Here is an 18,104-nt window from a genome sequence, read left to right as displayed (position 1 = left end):
TCACCCCACGTCCCGCACATCCCCCCCCCCGTCCCTCCCACCCCCCGCAGCCCCCAGCCCCCCCTCCCCACCCTCCCGGCTCTCCCATTGTCCCCAGCCCCGCCGCCACCTCCCATCCGTCTCTCACCGCCGTCTCGGGGCGGATCTCCGCCGCTCCTACCGCCGCCACCGCCGTGGGGCCCGGCCCCGTTCCCACTCCCCGCCGCCCGCGGCGCTCCGCCGCCCGCCGCCCCCAACGCCCCACCGGGACCGACCGCCGCCGCCGCCGCCGGGACCGCGTCGGACCCCGCGCAGCGCCCACGGGGTTGAGCCGCAGCCGCACGGCCCTGGCCCGGCCCTGGCAGCGGGAAGCGGCAGCGGCAACTACAGCTCCCGGCGGCCGCCGCGCAGCGCCGTGCGGGGCGGGATGGGACGGGCTGGGCTGAGCGCTCCGCCCCGAGACGAGCCGTGTTGTGCTGAGCCGAGCCGAGCCGAGCCGTGCCGTGTCGAGGCAGTCCTCCCCTGCCGTGCTCAGCCGTGCCAAGCTGTGCCAAACCAAGCTGTGCCGTGCCGTGCCAAGCCGTGCCACGCTGGGCTGTCCTGTGTCAAGCTGAGGCATTCTGTGCCCAGCAGAGCTGTCGTGTGTCGTGCCGAGGTGTGCTGTGCTGAGCCCAGCTGTGCTCAGACAAGCTGGGCTGCCCTGTGCCGTGCTGAGCTGCGCCAAGCCGGGCCAAACCAAGCCGTGCCGTGCCGTGCTGCACTGTGCCGTGCTGAGCTGTGCTGTGTCCCCGGAGAGCAAGGCAGCCCAAATTGGGCACAGCGTGCAGGGTTGGGAACAGGGATATGGCGTGTGGTTGGGGATATGGGCTCAGAGTGGGGCACGGCAGCCTGGGAGCTCTGGACTTGGAACTGGGCAAAGGGACACGGAGGGGAATGCAGCTATGAGGATGCAGGAACTCAGCCGTGGGGTTCAAAGACAGGAATGGGGCTGCTGTGGGGCAGGGAGCAGGCAGCATGGAGCTTGGGGTGGGGTATCCTGGGACAGGGTTGTGTTTGTAGGGACATGGGGGTACATGGGGCTGCACGGAGCAGGGAGCGGGGCCAGGGCTGCCCCAGGTGACTCCAACTTGTGGGGCTGCTTTCTGTGGGTCTGAGGGCTGAGTGCCCCCACACTGGGCAGAATCCCCTCACACATTCCTGGCGGGGATGAGTGGGACCAGGACATGGGGATCAGGAGCATCCTGTCTGGGATGAGAGGGACACAGCGGGGGCACCGATCCAGAGCGTTGTGCCCTGGAAACGGCACTCAGCTTCCCAGGCTGCTGGGGGGGTCCTGCTGGCAAGCAGCTGGGACCAATCAGCAGTCCCACAGCTGGCCCAAGTCAGATGGAACCACCCCATAAAAAGCCACTCTTCGGTGTGGCCTTGGAGTTTGGAGAGGTCTGGGGACAGAGGGTGGAGTGCTGTGGGTCTGGCTGGCCCCAGGTGAGGAGCTGGGAGTGGGGATATTGGGCACTGTACCCCCTGAGCTCCAGTCCTGACATGGTCCCACTGGGCAGGGGGCGTCCCATGGGCAAAGCTATAGGGACTAGGACCACATCCCCCTTCCTGCCATGCCCACCCCGGTGTGTGCCCTGAACTGGGGACCCCAGGAAGGGTCCCTGAATGACACGAAGGAGTGGGGCTGGAGCTGACAGTGGGGCTGTTCCTGAGCGCTGCGAGTTCTCCGTTAATACTGCCACCAAATCTCCTTCTCTGCAGGCTGGGAAGTGGCGAGCGATGGTGAGGATGGTGCGGCGGCAGCGGCGTGGGCCCCCCGTGGGTACGGGCATCGTGGCCGTGCTGCTGCTCTGCGTGGTGACTGAGGCTGCCAGAGGGTGAGTGCTGCGTCCCCGCGGGTCCCCACACCAGGATGGGTGCACTGAGGTGACGCCGGTTGGGTGGTGGGTGCCACTGCAGGAGGTGGTGTGAGCAGACAGAGCAGGTGACAGAGGAGGAGGTGGTGACACCCCGGCGTGAGGACGTGGTGCCGTGCCCCAGCATGTACCAGTACAGCCTGGCAGGTTGGCGCATTGACCTCAGCCGCATGCGCCACGTCTATGGGGGGGAGCACGGCGTGCCCCCAACCAGCACCCATCCCGGGGCTGCCATGTGCTACATCTACAGGTGAGTGCAGGGGGTGACATCGGTGGGTGAGGGGCACGCCTGTCCCTATGCCCTCTGCCTGATGCCGAGGCCGTGCCCACTCTGCAGACCCCCGGAGACGCAGCTGGTGGTGCGGAACCGCACGGTGCGTGCCTGCTGTGCCGGCTGGAGCGGGCCCCACTGCACAGAAGGTAGGGGCTGGGGGGTGCGATGACACTGCGGTGATGCAGCGTGGGGCTGGGGAGCACCACAGTGCTGAGCTGCATCCCTGTGCGGCAGCGGAGGGCTCGCTGGGACAGTGCCACGCCAGCTGGCAGTGCCAGGACGCGCTGGGTGCCCACAACCTCTCCGCCATGAGCATGGCCGAGTGCTGCCGCCGGCCCTGGGGGCACAGCTGGAGGAACGGCTCCTCTGCTCTCTGCTTCACCTGCAGCCGCCAGCCCCTCACCGGTGAGTGCAGGGCACGGGGGGTGCGGGGTGTCATTGGGTGCCCACTGAGCAGCACTCACCCCCTGCTGCAGGTGACGTACCCCTGCCTGCAGCGCCGCGGGGTCCTGCTGCCCGGCACCGTGGACCCACTGCCAGCTGCACCACTTGGGCCGGATCCCGGTACCGCAGCTTCGACGGGCGGCACTTTGGCTTCCAGGGCGAATGTGCCTACAGCCTGGCTGCCTCCACCGACAGCACCTGGGCTGTCAGCATCATCACAGGCAGCGCGCCGGTACCCACCACCCCCGGGGGGATGAGGTGGTGTCAGGGGGGCTGGGTTACCCCGTGGATCATTGCTCTGGGGTAGGGGCTGTCCCCACTGCTGTCCCCCCACCTGGTCCCCGCTCACGGCCGCTGTCCCACAGGTGCTGCACATGATGTTTGGGCTGGACACGGTGGTGGCACGGGGGCTCAACGTCTCTGTGAATGGCGTGGCAGTGCCGGAGGGACAGCCGCACCTGCACGGCGGTGAGGGCTGAGGGGCAGCTGCGTGTTCCCATCCCCATGTGACACCGCCGCTGGGGACCCAGTGGTTCGGGGCGGCACAAGCAGACAGTGCCAACCTCAGCCCTCACCATTCCCCTCGTTATCTCTGCGCCCTGCTGAGTGCCCTGGTTGCATCCCTGCAGGGATCAGTGTCTCCTGGCTCGGGGACTTTGTGGCTGTGGACAGCGGGCTGGGTGTGCGCCTCAGGTTGGACGGGCGCGGGACGGTCTATGTGACGGTCAGCGCGGAGCTGCGGGGCAGCACAAAGGGGCTCTGTGGCCCCTACAATGACGACCCGACTGGTAACACCCCCGTGTGTCACAGCACCACTGTTGGGTGATGGGGAACACAGGGTGGCTGTGCTGAGGGCACGTGCCGTGTCCCCGACCCCACTTTGCCCACAGATGACTTCCTGCGGGTTGAAGGGGACGTTACCCCATTGGCTGCCAGCTTTGGGAACTCCTGGAGGATCCTGGATGCCGACCCTGAGGTATGGGGCCGGGCAGAGCACGGACAGGGCTGAGATGGGGACCATCCCAGCACCCTATGGGGCTCCCTTGGGGCTGCGTCCCCACCCCACTCCCAGCACAGCCCTACAGCAGTGGGATGTCTCCGATCTGATCCCACCCTGGCGCAGCTGTCCTGCAGTGATGCGGTGGAGCCCCGTCCCAGCTGTGCCGTGGGCAGCGCAGCACAGCGGGCAGCTGAGGCCACGTGTGGGATGCTGCTCACCGACCCCTTCCACCAGTGCCACGAAGCGGTGAGTCCTACAGCTCCATAGCGTTGAGGCGCCTGGACCCCCATGCCCTGACGGTCTGTTCCACACCAGGTTGACCCCCATGGCTTTTACGAGGCCTGCCTGGAGCTGCACTGCAGGGAGGGGGGAACGGGGCCCTCGCCACCCGCTGCTGTCTGTGATACGTTGGCCGCCTACGTGCGGGACTGCGCCCAGCGGAGAGCCTACATCGAGTGGCGCCGGCCGGGTCTCTGCGGTACGGGCTGTGGGGCTGGGCTGCATCCCACCCTGCTGGGACCCCATCCCCAATAGCTCATGTGTGGGACCCCCGGTGGGTTGTATGTGCGCCCCTAGGGGTGTGTGTGCATTCCAGCAGCTCTTGAGGGTACCCCAAGGGCTCCTGTGGGTGCCCCAATGGCTTTTACGTACACCCTAACCACTTCTGCGTGCACCCGTTGGCTCACGTGTGCACCCCAATGGCTCACCAAAGCACTTGCGTGCACTCCAGTGGATTGTGGTGGGACATGGGGGGATGTGGTGGGATGGGGGTGGTGGGATGCAGTTGACTGGAAATGGTGGGATGGATTTGGGTCATGGGGAGGTGGATGTGGTGGGATGTGATGGCACAGATTTGGGATATGGTGGGATGTAATGCTGTTGAGTGGCTGTGGCTGAATGCCATGGGATGGATGTGGTGGGATAGAGGGGGAGAGATTCTAGATGTTTAGGATGGGCCCAGTGGGACGTGGTGGGATGGATTTGGGATACGGGGGGATGGACGTGGTGGGATGGATTTGGGATACGGGGGGATGGACGTGGTGGGATGGATTTGGGATACGGGGGGATGGACGTGGTGGGACGGATTTGGGATACGGGGGGATCGATGTGGTGGGACGGATTTGGGATACCAGGGGATGGACATGGTGGGATGGATTTGGGATACCGGGGGACGGACGTGGTGGATGCAGTGGAACACAGTGGGATGTGGTGGGATGAATGTAATGGGTCATGGTGGGATATGGTCAGAAAGATCTGGGACATGGTAAGATGGAGAAGTGGGATGTGATAGGATGGACTTGGGGCATGGTAAGGTAGAAGTGGCGTGATGAGGTGGAATGTATGGGGATGTGGCGGGATGGAAGCAGCGCATCATGGTGCGATGTGGTGGGCCAGCTGCAGTGGACATGTTGGCATTCTGTGTGCCACTCTGTGGCACAGCAGAGCTGAGCCCTGGCACCCCGCAGAGCGGCAGTGCGGCCAGGGGCAGCGCTACTCGGACTGCGTGTCCTCCTGCCCCGCCAGCTGTGTGGCTGCAGGCACTGCCGAAGAGGGGCACTGCCGGGACGACTGCGCCAGCGGCTGTGAGTGCAACCCGGGGCTCCTCCTGGATGGGGGGGCCTGCATCCCACAGAGCGCCTGCCCCTGCCTGCACCGCGGCCGCACGTATGCCCCAGGGCAGAGCATCCGCCAGCGCTGCAACCAATGGTGAGCGCGGGGGAACGGGGAGAGCACTGCGGCAGGAGAGACCCCGTGTGGGGGCTGAGCACCCCCTGTGCTGTCCCTGCCCTCGCAGCACGTGCCGGGGGGGACGATGGATCTGCACCCAGGACCGGTGTGCGGCGGAGTGCGCGGTGCTGGGGGGTCTGCACTACGTCACCTTTGACCACCGACGCTTCTCCTTCCCTGGCGCTTGCGAGTACACCCTGGTGCAGGTATGGGGGTGCTGGGCTGGGGGCTGTGGTGGGGGGGTTCCCGGGGCTCAGGGTGCTGCCTGCCTGCAGGACTTTGTGGAGGGGACGCTGCGGATCACAGCGGAGCAGGAGGCGTGCGGTGGCCACCAGCCCCTCGGCTGCCTCCGGGCTCTCTCCATCACAGTGCCGGGGGCCTCAGCCCACCTGCACAGCACAGGTTACCCCAGGTTGGGCCAGAGTGGAGGGCACCGAGCAGGGTCCACACTCCCCTTACATCCTTTCCTGCACCCCACACAGGAGAGGTGGTGGTGGACGGGCGCGTGGTGCCGCTGCCCTTTGCCAGTGCTGCGCTGACCGTACGCCGAGCCTCCTCCTCCTTCCTGCTGCTCCAGACCTTTGGGGCCCACCTGCTGTGGGGCCTGGAGACCCCTGCAGCGTACATCACCCTGCAGCCTGCCTTCGCCAACAAGGTGAATCCCACTCTGTTCCCCATGCCCTGCACCATCTCTGCCCTGTGCCCCGACGCCATCCCTGTGCTGCAGGTGCGTGGGCTCTGCGGGACCTACAACTGGGACCAGCGGGACGACTTTGCCACGCCGGTGGGTGATGTGGAAGTCAGTGTCACTGCCTTTGCCAACAAGTACCGGGTGTCCACCGACTGCCCCGCGCTCGGCCCCGTCCCCTTTGAGCCCTGCAGCACCTACGCCCCGTGGAGGGAACTCGCTGCTACCGCCTGTGCCATCCTGCGCGGCGCATCCTTCCAGGTGCTGAGCGGCCCCACTGAGTGCCAACACTGCTGTGTGCACTGCTCTGCACGTCCCCTCCTGTCCGCAGCCCTGCCACCACCTCGTGGATTGGGAGCCCTTCCACCAGCTCTGCCTCTATGATGTCTGTGCCTGCCCAGCTGGAAAGCGCTGCCTGTGCCCTGCGCTGGCTGCCTACGCCCGGCAGTGTGCCCAGGAGGGAGCAGCCCTGAGCTGGAGGAATGAGAGCTTCTGCGGTGCGGGGCCTGGGGATGGGATGGGGGGTGGTGGGGAAAGGATGGGTCGGGACAAGATGAATGGGATGGGATGAGATGGGATGAGGTGGCCTGGATCGATGGGATTGGATGGGATGGGGTGGGACAGGATGGGGTGAGTGGGTTCCGATGGATGGGACAGGGTAGGTGGAATGAAATGGGATGGGATGAGATGACACAGGATGGATAGAATAGGATGGCGCAGAATGAGACTAAGGAGGGGAATGGAATGGATTAAATGGTATGGATCAGGATAAGATGTGTCAAGATAGATGGGATGGGGTGTGACAGATGAGGTGGGGTGAGATGGACCAGGATGCTGAAGGGTGGGATGGGATAAGATGGGGTAGAATCAGACAGGATGGAATTGATGAGATGGGATAGGATGGGATAGAATGGGATGGGACACGATGGGATGGGGTGGAATGGGGCAGGTGAGAATGGAATAGGGTAAGACAGAATGGGATAGCTGAAGAGGGGATGGAATAGATTAAATGAGATGGGTTGGACAGGATGGATGGGACGAGATGGATGAGATGAGATGGAATGGCTGTGATGGGAGGAGGGAGACAGGAGGGGATGGAACAGGATGGATGGGAGGGATGGGCTGAGGGGCATGGGGCAGAACAGGATGGATGTGATGGATAGGGCCAGGCACTGGTTGCTGGGCTGTGCGGGGCAAAGCATGGTGACCACTGTCATTCCCTGCACTGTGTCCATTCCTGCAGGCACTCAGTGCACAGGGGGCCAGGTGTACCAGGAGTGCAGCAGCCCCTGCGGCCGGACCTGTGCCGACCTGCGTCTGGACAGGGCCAGCTCCTGCCCCGGCCTTGACAACATCTGCATCTCTGGCTGCAACTGCCCCCAGGGGCTGGTGCTGGATGATGGGGGGCAGTGCGTCCCACCGGGCGTCTGTCCCTGCCAGCACGGCGCCGAGATCTACCCAGCAGGCAGCAAGATTTGGCAGGGCTGCAGTGCCTGGTGCGTGCCATGGGGTTCTGCCTCTGGGGGCTCTGGGGGGCTGGGGTCTTCCCAGCCGGATCTCCTGGTTGGAGGGTGATGGGCTGCAGCAGGAGGTGGCTGTGGGGCCAGGTGGGCCAGAATGCTGCTGGAGGTGCGGGGTGGTGGTAGGAGACGTCTGATGAAATCACCCTATGGCCTGTTTGTGATGGTACTGCAGGATAGGTGGGTTTCATTGGATGTCTGTGCCACATGGCGGCGATGCAGCCTCCAAAAGTGCTGTCACCATCCTTCTGGTGGGACTGGGGGCCGAGACTCGCATGCAAAGGGGATCTGGGCTCTATGGTCCAATTGCCCTCCAGGGGATCAGAACAAGCACGTAGCTGTGTGAGGACCTGGGTGCTGCTGGAGGCCCCCTCCCTCCTTGGGGACAGCATCTCAGGGAGTCCTGGGAGTGCTGGGGCTGCACGGGGCTGTCTGGGAGGATCCCACCCATCCCACTTGCCCCATCTCAGTTGTCTCATCCATCCCACCATCCCTCCCATCTGACCCGTTCCAGCCGTCCCATGCCGTACCGTCTCACCCCATCCCACTCATCCCATCCACTCCACATTTCCCAAAGCTGATGCCCTGCACAGATGTGCCAGCCCTCACCGCAGCCCCCCCTTGTCCACCCCCAGTGTCTGCACTGCGGGTGCCTGGAGCTGCACCGATGCCCCCTGCCCCGACGCTGCCTTCTGCCCCGGGGACCTGGTCTATGTTTTTGGGTCCTGTTTGCGCACCTGTGACAGCGCTGAGCCCAATGGAACGTGCACGGGGATCGTTGATGGCTGCGTCTGCCCCCCAGGCACTGTCTTCCTGGTGGGTTCCCCCAGCTCTGCTGCTCCATCCTTGCCTGGGCAAGTGTTGGGAGGAGGGGTCGGGGCAACCTCGGTGTTGGAGGGGCTCTGAAACCTTAAGGAGTAGGGTGGAGGGGACTCAGGGAACTGGGGAGCTGAGTGGGGGCACCATAGGGAACTGGAACTGTGGGCTAGGGGATGGGAAGCACTGAGGAGCTGAATGTGGGGTTACAAGGAACTGAGGCAGGGGGCTGTAGAGTATTGGATTGCGGACAGTATGGGACTTGGAGCTGGGTGTAGGGGACTTAAAGTACGATGGAGCTGGGGGATGTGGAGCCTTGGGGAGCTAGATTTAGGGATGGCGTCATCTGGGACATGGGATTTTGGGGAGCTGGATCTGGTGGAGGTGGGGCACTGGGGAGTGGGATGTATGGGATGTGGGATATCCGATATGGGGCCCCGGGAGCTGGATGTACGGGTTCTTGGGCACTGGGATATTGGGCTGGAGAAAGGCCTGGGCGCACTGGGATCTAGGCAGGTTCCCAGCCCATCTGTTGGTGCCTGCGCTTCAACATTCCCACGCGTCACCCTGGGGCTCACACGGGTCTGATGTGTGCAGGACGAGCGCTGCGTGCCCCCGGAGCAGTGCCCCTGCCAGCACAACGGGCGGCTGTACCAGCCCAACGACACCATCGTCAGGGACTGCAACACCTGGTGAGCCTCGGCACACGCGGGCAGGCAGCGCTGGCGCAGCCCCGGTGCTCAGCGCCGTCCCGCAGCGTGTGCCGCCAGCAGCGCTGGCAGTGCAGCAGCGAGGACTGCGTGGGGACCTGCGTGGCCACGGGGGACCCCCACTACATCACCTTCGACGGGAGGGCCTTCTCCTTCCTGGGGGACTGCGAATACGTGCTGGTGCGTGAGGTCGGTGGGCTTTTCACCGTCACCGCCGAGAACGTCCCCTGCGGCACCAGCGGCGTCACCTGCACCAAGTCGGTGGTGGTGGAGCTGGGCAACGCCGTGGTGCACATGCTGCGGGGTGAGCTCATGGGGGCACGGGGGGACGGGGGCAAAAGGGGAGAGCGCTCACGGTCCCGCTGCCTGCAGGAAGGGATGTGACGGTGAATGGGGTCTCGGTGCGTCCCCCCAAAGCGTACAGCGGGAACGGGCTGACGCTGCAGCGCGCCGGCACTTTCCTGCTCCTGCTGTCCCGCCTGGGACTGGCGGTGCTGTGGGACGGAGGTGAGACTTGGGGATGTGACAGCCACGTGGGGATGCGGCACCCAGTGCGGGGACGGCCTCCGGCTCACCCAGCACCGGTGTGGTGCAGGCACGCGGGTGTACGTCCGGCTGCAGCCGCAGCACCGGGGCCGCGTGGTGGGGCTGTGCGGGAACTTCGACCGCGACGCGGAGAATGACCTGACCAGCCAGCAGGGCGTGCTGGAACCCACCGCCGAGCTCTTCGGCAACTCTTGGCGAGTCAGCCTGCTCTGCCCTGAGGTGGACGGCGCGACCGCACGGCACCCCTGCACCGTACGGATGGGCGCAGCGTGGGGGGACCCAAGGGGGCTGGTTGTCGTGGAGACAACAGCATGGGGTAAAGCAGTGGGGCTTCTGGTAGTGATGGTGACAGCTTCCCACCAGGAGAACCCACACCGGGCAACGTGGGCCCGCAAGCGCTGCAGCGTCCTGACACAGCAGCTCTTTGTGCCCTGCCACGATGAGGTGCCGTGCCAGCGCTTCTACGACTGGTGCATCTTCGACGCCTGCGGGTACGTGCTGGGCTGCAGCCACCTCGGGGTCCCCGAGCCCCTGCCTGTCCCTGTCCTGGCCATCATCCTGCTGTGCTCTGCCTGCAGCTGTGACTCCGGGGGAGACTGCGAGTGTCTGTGCACAGCCATCGCCACCTATGCCGAGGAGTGCAGCCAGCGTGGCATCCACATCCGCTGGAGGAGCCAGGACCTGTGCCGTGAGTTCTCATCCGCAGCGCCCAGGTTGTGCTGGGGGTTCTGGGATGGGGTCCGGGATGAGTCTGGCACATGTGTTCCAGGTTGGGGTCCAGGATGTGGGGTGCCTGGGGTGGGATCTGGGCTGTGCAGGCTCACCCCAGAGCCGGCAAAATGTGACTTCAACACTCTGTGCCTCCGCAGCCATGCAGTGCGATGGGGGGCAGGAATATAGTGCCTGCGGCCCCCCCTGCCCCCAAACCTGCCAGAACTTGGGCCTGGAGCTGCCCGAGCACTGTGACACCATGTCCTGCCTGGAGGGCTGCTTCTGCCCCGAGGGGAAGGTGCTGCACGGTGAGCAGAGGGCTGCCGGGAGGGCTTCCCCTTGCCGCCCTTTCTGACTCCTCCATCCCTCCCTGCTGTCAGAGGGCAGCTGTATCGACCCCGCCGAGTGCCCGTGCTTCATGCAGGGCATCGCCTTCCCAGACAACGCTGTGGTGCAGCAGGGCTGCAGGAACTGGTGAGCGCGGCCGGTGCCCGTCCCGTCCCGTCCCCCGTCCCCCCCGCCTATCCCGCACCCCACCTGCATCCCATCCTGACCGCGGCTCCCCGCAGCACCTGCACCGCAGGGCTGTGGCAATGCGCACCCGCGGCAGAGCCCTGCCCGGCACAGCCCCGCTGCCCGGACTCGGAATTCCCGTGCCGCACCGGCGGGCGCTGCGTGCCGGGCGCGTGGCTCTGCGACAACGAGGACGACTGCGGGGACGGCTCGGATGAGGTCTGTGCCCCGCGCTGCGCCCCGCACCAGCACCGCTGCGCTGACGGGCAGTGCGTGCCCTGGGCTGCCCGCTGCGATGGTTTGTCCGACTGCGGGGACGGCTCGGATGAGCGCGGCTGCCCACCTCCCCCCTGCTCCCCGCCGGAGTTCCGCTGCGCCGGCGGCCGCTGCATCCCGCGGGCACGGGTCTGCGATGGGGAGCTGGACTGCGGCTTCGCCGACGACTCAGACGAGGCAGGCGAGTGGCCCCGGTGGCACCGGCTGCGGGCAGCGAGCACCACGGGTGGTTTGGGGACAGTTCTGCGTGTTCCCATCCCTGGGGCTGTGCCCGCGGCGGGCTCTGACCGCTGTCCCCGCAGGCTGCAGCCCGAGCTGTGGTGCGGGTGAGTTCCAGTGCGCGGCGGGACGCTGCGTGCCGTACCCACACCGCTGCAACGGACACGATGACTGCGGGGACTTCAGCGACGAGCGGGGCTGCGTCTGCCCGGCCGGCCACTTCCAGTGCCCTGATGCTCTGTGCCTGCCCCCGGCCGCCCTCTGTGATGGGACGCGGGACTGCGGGGATGGCACTGATGAGGCGTTCTGCCCAGGTGAGGGGCTGTGGCCGTGGCGAGCACGGGACTGAGCATCTGGTGACATCGCCCTGGGACTGTCCCCTTCCCCACAGACCGCATCACATGTGCCCCAGGACAGCTCCCCTGCCCCGATGGCTCCTGTGTCAGCGAGGTGAAGCTCTGCGATGGCGTTTGGGACTGCAGAGATGGATGGGATGAGAGCTCTGTGCGCTGCATGGTGTCCTGGGCCCCCCCTGCACCCACCGACCTGCCCACAGTGCCTGCTAATGGCACAGCAGGTGAGGGCACAGATGTCCCCTGCGCTCCCCACATCCCCAGTGCAATCAGTGGGAACACTTCGCTCTTTGCTGGAGAAGCCCGAGGCGCCCTCTACCCCTGCTGGGGTTCTGCAGGGAAGGGGAAGAAGACACATGGGGTCCATGTGTGGGGTTCCTTCTCGCTGTATCGCCCCATGGTGACATCTCCCCCAGCAGCACCCGCATGCGGACCCTACGAGTTCCCATGCAGGAGTGGGCAGTGTGTGCCGCGGGGCTGGGTGTGCGACAGCGAGGCCGACTGCCCCGACGACAGCGACGAGCTGGGCTGCAACCGGAGCTGTGCACTGGGACACTTCCCCTGCGCCCTGGGCGCCCACTGCATCCCCTACGACCACCTCTGTGATGGCGCCCCCCACTGCCCCGACCACTCCGATGAAAGCGACGACAACTGTGGTGAGGCACAGCGTGTCCCCTCGTGTCCCTTCCCCAGCCCTGGGATGTCCTCTAGGGAGCAGGACCCTCAGAGGTGGTCAGCAAGGCTGCACTCCTTACTTGGTGCCTCACACCATCCCAGGGATCCCCCCTGTGGTGTCAGACCTGATGGGATGCTGTCCCCACTGCAGGCTCTACCCACATCCCGCCGTGCCCGGGGCGTTTCGTCTGCAACAACCGTGTGTGTTTGAATGCAACCAGGGTGTGTGATGGGGCGATCGACTGCCCCCAGGGCGAGGATGAGCTGGCCTGCGGTGAGGGGAGACCACGGGGGTGACAGGGAGCAGCGGGACTGGGGGACACGTGTGGGTGCTCACGGCACCCCTGTCCCTGTTGCAGAAGGCCGTGTCCCCACTGGTGAGAGGAACCAGACTGTGGGTCCCTGTGCCGAGTACAGCTGTGGGGACGGCAAGTGCATCGCCTTCAAGCAGGTGTGGGCATGGGATGGGGACCCATTGATGCCATGGGATGGGGATCCATTGATGCCATGGGATGGGGTCCACAGCGGTGCCCACTCTCCTGTCCTGGTGCCCTGTTGGGATCCCTGCGGTGTTCCCCCATCGCCCTGCCTGCTGGGGGCTCAGCATCGCTCTGTGCCACAGGTGTGCAACGGGCTGCCTGACTGCAGGGACGGGGATGTGGCCTCAGGGTGGCTGCCCACAGATGAGAGGGACTGCGGGCACTGGGGCCCCTGGGCACCCTGGGGGATCTGCAGCCGCTCCTGTGGCCTCGGCCAGCAGCTTCAGGCACGGAATTGCAGCCAGAGAGCCCCAGGTGTGCTGCACCAGTGCCACGGTGAAGCCACGCAGGCAAGGCCCTGCTTCATCACTGCCTGCCCTGGTGAGTGGGCATGGGGCTTGGATGGATCTGCACGTGGGATTCAGGGAGTCCCAGGACTGGGAATGTCCAAGGAGTCCCGTTGTTCCATGGGCTGAGTTCCTGGGAGATTTAGGGATTTCTGTGGCTGGGGGTGCCCAGTGGATTTGGGGATTCCTGTTGCTGGGAGTTCCTGGGAGATTTGGATATTCCCGTTGCTGGAGAAATCAGTGGATTTGGGGATTTCTGTGGCCAGAGCTTCTGGATGCACAAAGGGGATTCCCACCACCAGGTCTGTTTTGGGGATCTGGGGGCAGTTCCCAAGGCTGAGGCTGCCCTGGGAACTGGGGAAGGTCTCCTACTATCGGATCTGCCGGGGGGGTTGGGGCTTCCCATGGCTGGGGCTGCTAGGGGGAACTGATGGGGGTTGCATGACTTGGGCTGTCTGTGGGATGTGCGGGCTGCTTGGAGCGCCAGGGGAAATCCCATTGCCAAGGCTGCCTGGGGGAACAGGAGTTCCCAAAACTGGGATTTATGTGGGAAGTGGGGTCCTCTCATCAGGGCGGAGCAGGCTGTGCCCTGGGGGCAGTGGGTACATGGTCAGGATGGTGCCCTCCACCCTCACTTCTCCCTCTGCCTGCAGTGGACGGTGCCTGGAGTGAGTGGACGACGTGGTCCAACTGCACGCAGGGTTGTGAGGGGGTGGTGGTACGGCAGCGGCACTGCCAGCCCCCCCGGGACGGCGGCCGGCCCTGCGCCGCACTGCCTGCCACGGCCCACGCCACGCTGGAGATCGGTGGGTGACCCCCACCCTGAGACCCCCCACTCCCATGGCCGGGGGTTCACACACCCCCTGACTCCTCACCTGTGCCCCAGGCACGTGCCCGCAGGACGGGTGCCCCCCTGCCTCCTGTCCCAGGGGGCTACAGCCCCGGCCCTGCGCCCCATGCCCCGCATCCTGTGCCGACCTCGCCGCCCGCACGCCTTGCAGCCAGGAGCAGTGCACCCCAGGTGAGGCCATGTGTTGGCATCGTCCCTGCTGTGTGTTCCACCCCTATGTGCCCACAACCCAACGGGCTCGAGGGTCTCGGTGGTGCCTGCAGGGTGCTGGTGCGCAGAGGGGTTGGTGCTGGATGGCGAGCGCGGCTGCGTGCGCCCACGGGAGTGTCGCTGCGAGGTGGACGGGCTGCACTACTGGCCAGGGCAGCGCATGAAGCTCAATTGCCGCCTCTGCACCTGCCTGGATGGGCAGCCCCGGCGCTGCCGCCACAACCCTGCCTGCTCTGGTGCGTCCTGCTCTTGTGCCCACCCGCTGGCACGGTGCCGGGGCTGCTCTCACCGCGTTTGTGCCCACAGTGAGCTGCAGTTGGTCTGCCTGGTCACCCTGGGGTGAATGCCTGGGGCCCTGCGGCGTGCAGAGCATCCAGTGGTCCTTCCGCAGCCCCAGCCACCCCAGCAAGCACGGCACCAACCGGCAGTGCCGCGGCATCTACCGCAAGGCCCGCAGGTGATGTTGCCCATCGTGTTCTGTGTGCTGTGTGCCATGTGCTGCGCGCCATGTGCCGTGTTCTGCGTGCCACACGCCGTGTGCTGAGTCTCTGCTGATGTCTCCTCTTGCAGGTGCCAGACAGAGCCATGCCAGGAGTGTGAGCACCAGGGCCGGAGCCGTGCGCAGGGGGACCGCTGGCGCTGGGGGCCCTGCCATGTCTGCCAGTGCCTGCCCGGCCCCGAGGTGCGCTGCTCGCCATACTGTGCCCGCAGCGCCATGGGCTGCCCACAGGTGAGGTGCTGGGGGCCACACTGAGCTCTCCATGCATGAGGTGGGATGTGGCAGTGCCGTCGCGGTGCTTGGGTGATGACAGGGCCTTCTCTTCACTCAGGGCCAGGTGCTGGTGGAGGGAAAGGGGGATTCCTGCTGCTTCTGTGCACAGATAGGTGAGCCCGGGGTTGGGGTGTGGGGGATAAGGCCACACTGGATTCCCGCTGGCACCTGGGAGCTGCACAGAGGCTGTCCCTACTGCAGGTGACAACGTGACAGCCGTCCCCACGGCACTGACAGTGGAGTACCCCAGCACCGTGCCAGGAGAGCCCCCCGGCAGCCCACTGCCCACATTCCCGCTGCCTCCCCCGGGCGGTATGAGAGCTCTGCTCACAGTGTGCCGTGTCCCCACACATTCTCCCTCTCATGGGAATGGGACCCTGTGAGGTCACCCCCTCCCTGGGGGGGGATGCCTCCAAACCCACTCCCTCTGCCCACAGACCCCTGCTACAACCCCCTGGGCATTGCCTCCCTGCCCGATAGCAGCTTCACTGCCTCAGCTGAGCAGCAGCAGCACCCAGCCCAGGCCGCCCGCCTGCACCACGTCTCCCCAGGGCTGGACCTGCAGGGCTGGGCCCCCTCAGCTGACACCCCTCCCGGGCTGCCTTCCCAGCCACCCTTCCTGCAGCTGGACCTGCTGCAGACCACCAACCTCACTGGTGGGTGCTGCACGCCATGTGGATTTGGCACCGCCACACAGTGGGCACTGCGCTGTTGGTGGTGCCAGAGCATGCAGCTGCATGCCAACACGTGCCGTATCTCCCCCGACAGGGGTGGTGGTACAGGGGGCCGGGGCTGGGGATGCCTTCATCACTGCCTTCCAGCTGCAGTTCAGCACGGATGGGAACCACTGGCACGACTACCGACAGGCCTCTGCCAGCAGCTGGCCGGAGCCCAAGGTGCTGCTTGTGCCATGGGCACCTGCATGGGGTGTGTGTGAGGGGGGTGGCGGTGGGGGAGCTGCACAGGACTGTCCTGAAGTTCCACGAGTGTCCCCTTGCAGCCAGTAACATGACGACCCCATGTCCCCTTCCCTGCACGTGTGGCTGGGTGCAGGTGTGCTGGTGCTGTGCACGTGGATTTGAACCTGGGTTTGTGAGTGGGTCTGCAAACGGGTGCGTGCATGGGTGCGCACAGGGGGGTGCGCATGGGTATCACACTCATCACTGCCCTCCCACAGCTCTTCCAGGGCAACTGGGATGCCACCACGCCGGTGGTGCAGCCGCTGGACCATGTGGTGCAGGCACGCTACGTCCGCGTCGTCCCTCGGCGCTTCCACAACGCCATCTTCCTGCGGGCAGAGCTGCTGGGCTGCCCAACAGGTACCCTGCGCTGTGCTGTGGGGGTTACCCCCAGACCTCTTCTCCCTGCCCACCTCTCCCTCTCCCCAAAGTGCCCCTGGCCGTGACGGTGGCGGTGATGCCGGCATCCTGTGGCACGGGGGAGTTCTGGTGCGGGGTCAGCTGCGTCACAGCATCCCGGAGATGTGATGGTGTCATTGACTGCCCTGGGGGTGCCGACGAGGCCGGCTGTGAGCCCCCCAGCAGCACCACGCTGCCCACCCACCCTGCCAGGTACTGACAGCAGTGGGGGGTGGGGGTGCCTTGACGTGCCGCATTTGGGGCACACAGCCCCTCACTGCCCAGCTCTGCATCTTCCAGCCTCACAACCCCTGGCAGTGCCGGCATCCTGGGGCTGACTGCAGAGCCACCTGTGGCCTCCCCAGCAGCGGTGAGGGACTGGGACTTAAGGACAAGCCGGGGGGCAGGAGCCATGCGGCACACAGAGCAGCAGTGGTGACACTCATCTCCCTGTGTGCAGGTGCCAGCAAGGACAAGCACGTGGCCCACTGTTGGCTCCACCAGCCCTGCTGTGCCACCTACCACCAGGCTGCCAGGTGTCCCCACCACCACCATCACCCCCGAGGGGCCACCCTCTCCTAGTCCCCCCTCACCTGGCATGGCAGCAGTAACGGTGTCACGCCCTGTGACAGGACTGCCTGTGCCCCCCACTGGGGTCCCTACTCCAACGTCTGCAGGTAAGGAGGCATGACTTGGCATCAGGGGTCTGAGGGGGGGGGATGATTTTCCCAGCACCTGCCACCATAGGGGTGGGGATGTGAACGTCCCCAGGGTGACACGGGGGCAATGTACATCTTGCTGCTGGCTGGGTGTGCCATGAGGCGGGTGGTAATAACCCACGGCTCCCACTTGTCCCAGCAGCCCCCACCACAGTCCCTCATTTCCCACCGGAGCCACCCCTGCCCCGGCTCCTGTGCCCCCCGGACCAGTTCCTCTGTGATGCCTTGGGCTGTGTGGATGCAGCCATGGTCTGTGATGGGCAGCAGGACTGCCTGGATGGCTCTGATGAGGCGCACTGCGGTGAGCCCCCCAGCACCCCCCTGCCCCCACAGAGCCTGGGGTTGCTGAGCCCCAACTCAACACAAGGGTCTGTCCCACAGGAGCCCCCCCTGCCTCCAGCAGCCCCCCAGCACCCCTGGCCTGGCCCACCTGCTCCCCCAAGCAGTTCTCCTGCAGCACCGGTGAGTGCCTGGCCCTGGAGAAGCGCTGCGACCTGAACCGCGACTGCGCCGATGGCTCCGATGAGAGCAGCTGTGGTGTGTGGGGGGAATGGGGCAGGGATGGGAATGGGATGGGATGGGGATGACAAATGGATGGGGAGGAGATGAAGTTGAAATGGGGATGGGATGGGGATGGGGATAAGAATGGGATGGGGTAGGGATAGGATAGAGATTGGAATGGGGATGGGATGAGAATAGCAGATTATGTTATGGGCGTGGAGATGGGGACGGGAATGGAGTGTAATATGGGTGGGATTGAGGGAATGGGAATAGGATTGGGATAAGATAGGTGGGAATGGAGATGTTAGTGAAGAGAATTGAATGGAATGGTGATGGAGCTGGGGATGGGAATGCATTTGGCATGGGGATGGGGATAGGGACAGTGACAGGAATGCAGAAGGCATGAGGAATGGGGATGGGGATAGGAATGTGGAGAGGGAAGGGGTGGGGATGGGGAAAGGGCATCCCTCCATCACCAGGCATTCTGTGCTGGCCAGCTC

General features: G+C 65.4%; 1 protein-coding gene across 1 annotated transcript in view; it reads left to right on the top strand.

Annotated features, from left to right (window-relative positions):
* Positions 1-1,758: 1,758 nt before the first annotated feature.
* The window catches only part of LOC306948535 (SCO-spondin), a gene marked incomplete at both ends in the record, with an annotated part of 35,080 nt that continues 18,734 nt past the window's right edge, over positions 1,759-18,104 (top strand). Inside the window, 48 exons of the mRNA XM_079538173.1 lie at positions 1,759-1,856; positions 1,939-2,145; positions 2,233-2,315; positions 2,404-2,574; positions 2,646-2,845; positions 2,979-3,081; positions 3,243-3,401; positions 3,504-3,589; positions 3,737-3,859; positions 3,929-4,091; positions 5,080-5,320; positions 5,409-5,547; positions 5,617-5,743; positions 5,824-5,996; positions 6,069-6,290; positions 6,361-6,526; positions 7,273-7,525; positions 8,185-8,365; positions 8,963-9,057; positions 9,123-9,379; positions 9,448-9,582; positions 9,671-9,873; positions 9,985-10,112; positions 10,200-10,309; positions 10,491-10,640; positions 10,713-10,806; positions 10,902-11,302; positions 11,424-11,654; positions 11,732-11,917; positions 12,113-12,349; positions 12,520-12,642; positions 12,728-12,819; positions 12,991-13,228; positions 13,848-14,000; positions 14,081-14,215; positions 14,308-14,490; positions 14,561-14,711; positions 14,825-14,984; positions 15,085-15,139; positions 15,228-15,338; positions 15,464-15,682; positions 15,795-15,892; positions 16,204-16,345; positions 16,417-16,597; positions 16,685-16,754; positions 16,845-17,061; positions 17,258-17,404; positions 17,485-17,640. Of these exons, the coding sequence (XP_079394299.1) occupies positions 1,759-1,856; positions 1,939-2,145; positions 2,233-2,315; positions 2,404-2,574; positions 2,646-2,845; positions 2,979-3,081; positions 3,243-3,401; positions 3,504-3,589; positions 3,737-3,859; positions 3,929-4,091; positions 5,080-5,320; positions 5,409-5,547; positions 5,617-5,743; positions 5,824-5,996; positions 6,069-6,290; positions 6,361-6,526; positions 7,273-7,525; positions 8,185-8,365; positions 8,963-9,057; positions 9,123-9,379; positions 9,448-9,582; positions 9,671-9,873; positions 9,985-10,112; positions 10,200-10,309; positions 10,491-10,640; positions 10,713-10,806; positions 10,902-11,302; positions 11,424-11,654; positions 11,732-11,917; positions 12,113-12,349; positions 12,520-12,642; positions 12,728-12,819; positions 12,991-13,228; positions 13,848-14,000; positions 14,081-14,215; positions 14,308-14,490; positions 14,561-14,711; positions 14,825-14,984; positions 15,085-15,139; positions 15,228-15,338; positions 15,464-15,682; positions 15,795-15,892; positions 16,204-16,345; positions 16,417-16,597; positions 16,685-16,754; positions 16,845-17,061; positions 17,258-17,404; positions 17,485-17,640 (7,753 nt within the window). The remainder of the gene's footprint in view (positions 1,857-1,938; positions 2,146-2,232; positions 2,316-2,403; positions 2,575-2,645; positions 2,846-2,978; positions 3,082-3,242; positions 3,402-3,503; positions 3,590-3,736; positions 3,860-3,928; positions 4,092-5,079; positions 5,321-5,408; positions 5,548-5,616; positions 5,744-5,823; positions 5,997-6,068; positions 6,291-6,360; positions 6,527-7,272; positions 7,526-8,184; positions 8,366-8,962; positions 9,058-9,122; positions 9,380-9,447; positions 9,583-9,670; positions 9,874-9,984; positions 10,113-10,199; positions 10,310-10,490; positions 10,641-10,712; positions 10,807-10,901; positions 11,303-11,423; positions 11,655-11,731; positions 11,918-12,112; positions 12,350-12,519; positions 12,643-12,727; positions 12,820-12,990; positions 13,229-13,847; positions 14,001-14,080; positions 14,216-14,307; positions 14,491-14,560; positions 14,712-14,824; positions 14,985-15,084; positions 15,140-15,227; positions 15,339-15,463; positions 15,683-15,794; positions 15,893-16,203; positions 16,346-16,416; positions 16,598-16,684; positions 16,755-16,844; positions 17,062-17,257; positions 17,405-17,484; positions 17,641-18,104) is intronic.

The sequence above is a fragment of the Tetrao urogallus genome, assembly GCF_951394365.1.
Source record: "Tetrao urogallus genome assembly, chromosome: 7".
Lineage (NCBI taxonomy): Eukaryota > Metazoa > Chordata > Aves > Galliformes > Phasianidae > Tetrao > Tetrao urogallus.
Note: the sequence above shows the minus strand (reverse complement) of the source record. Positions and strands in the feature narration are given on the sequence as shown.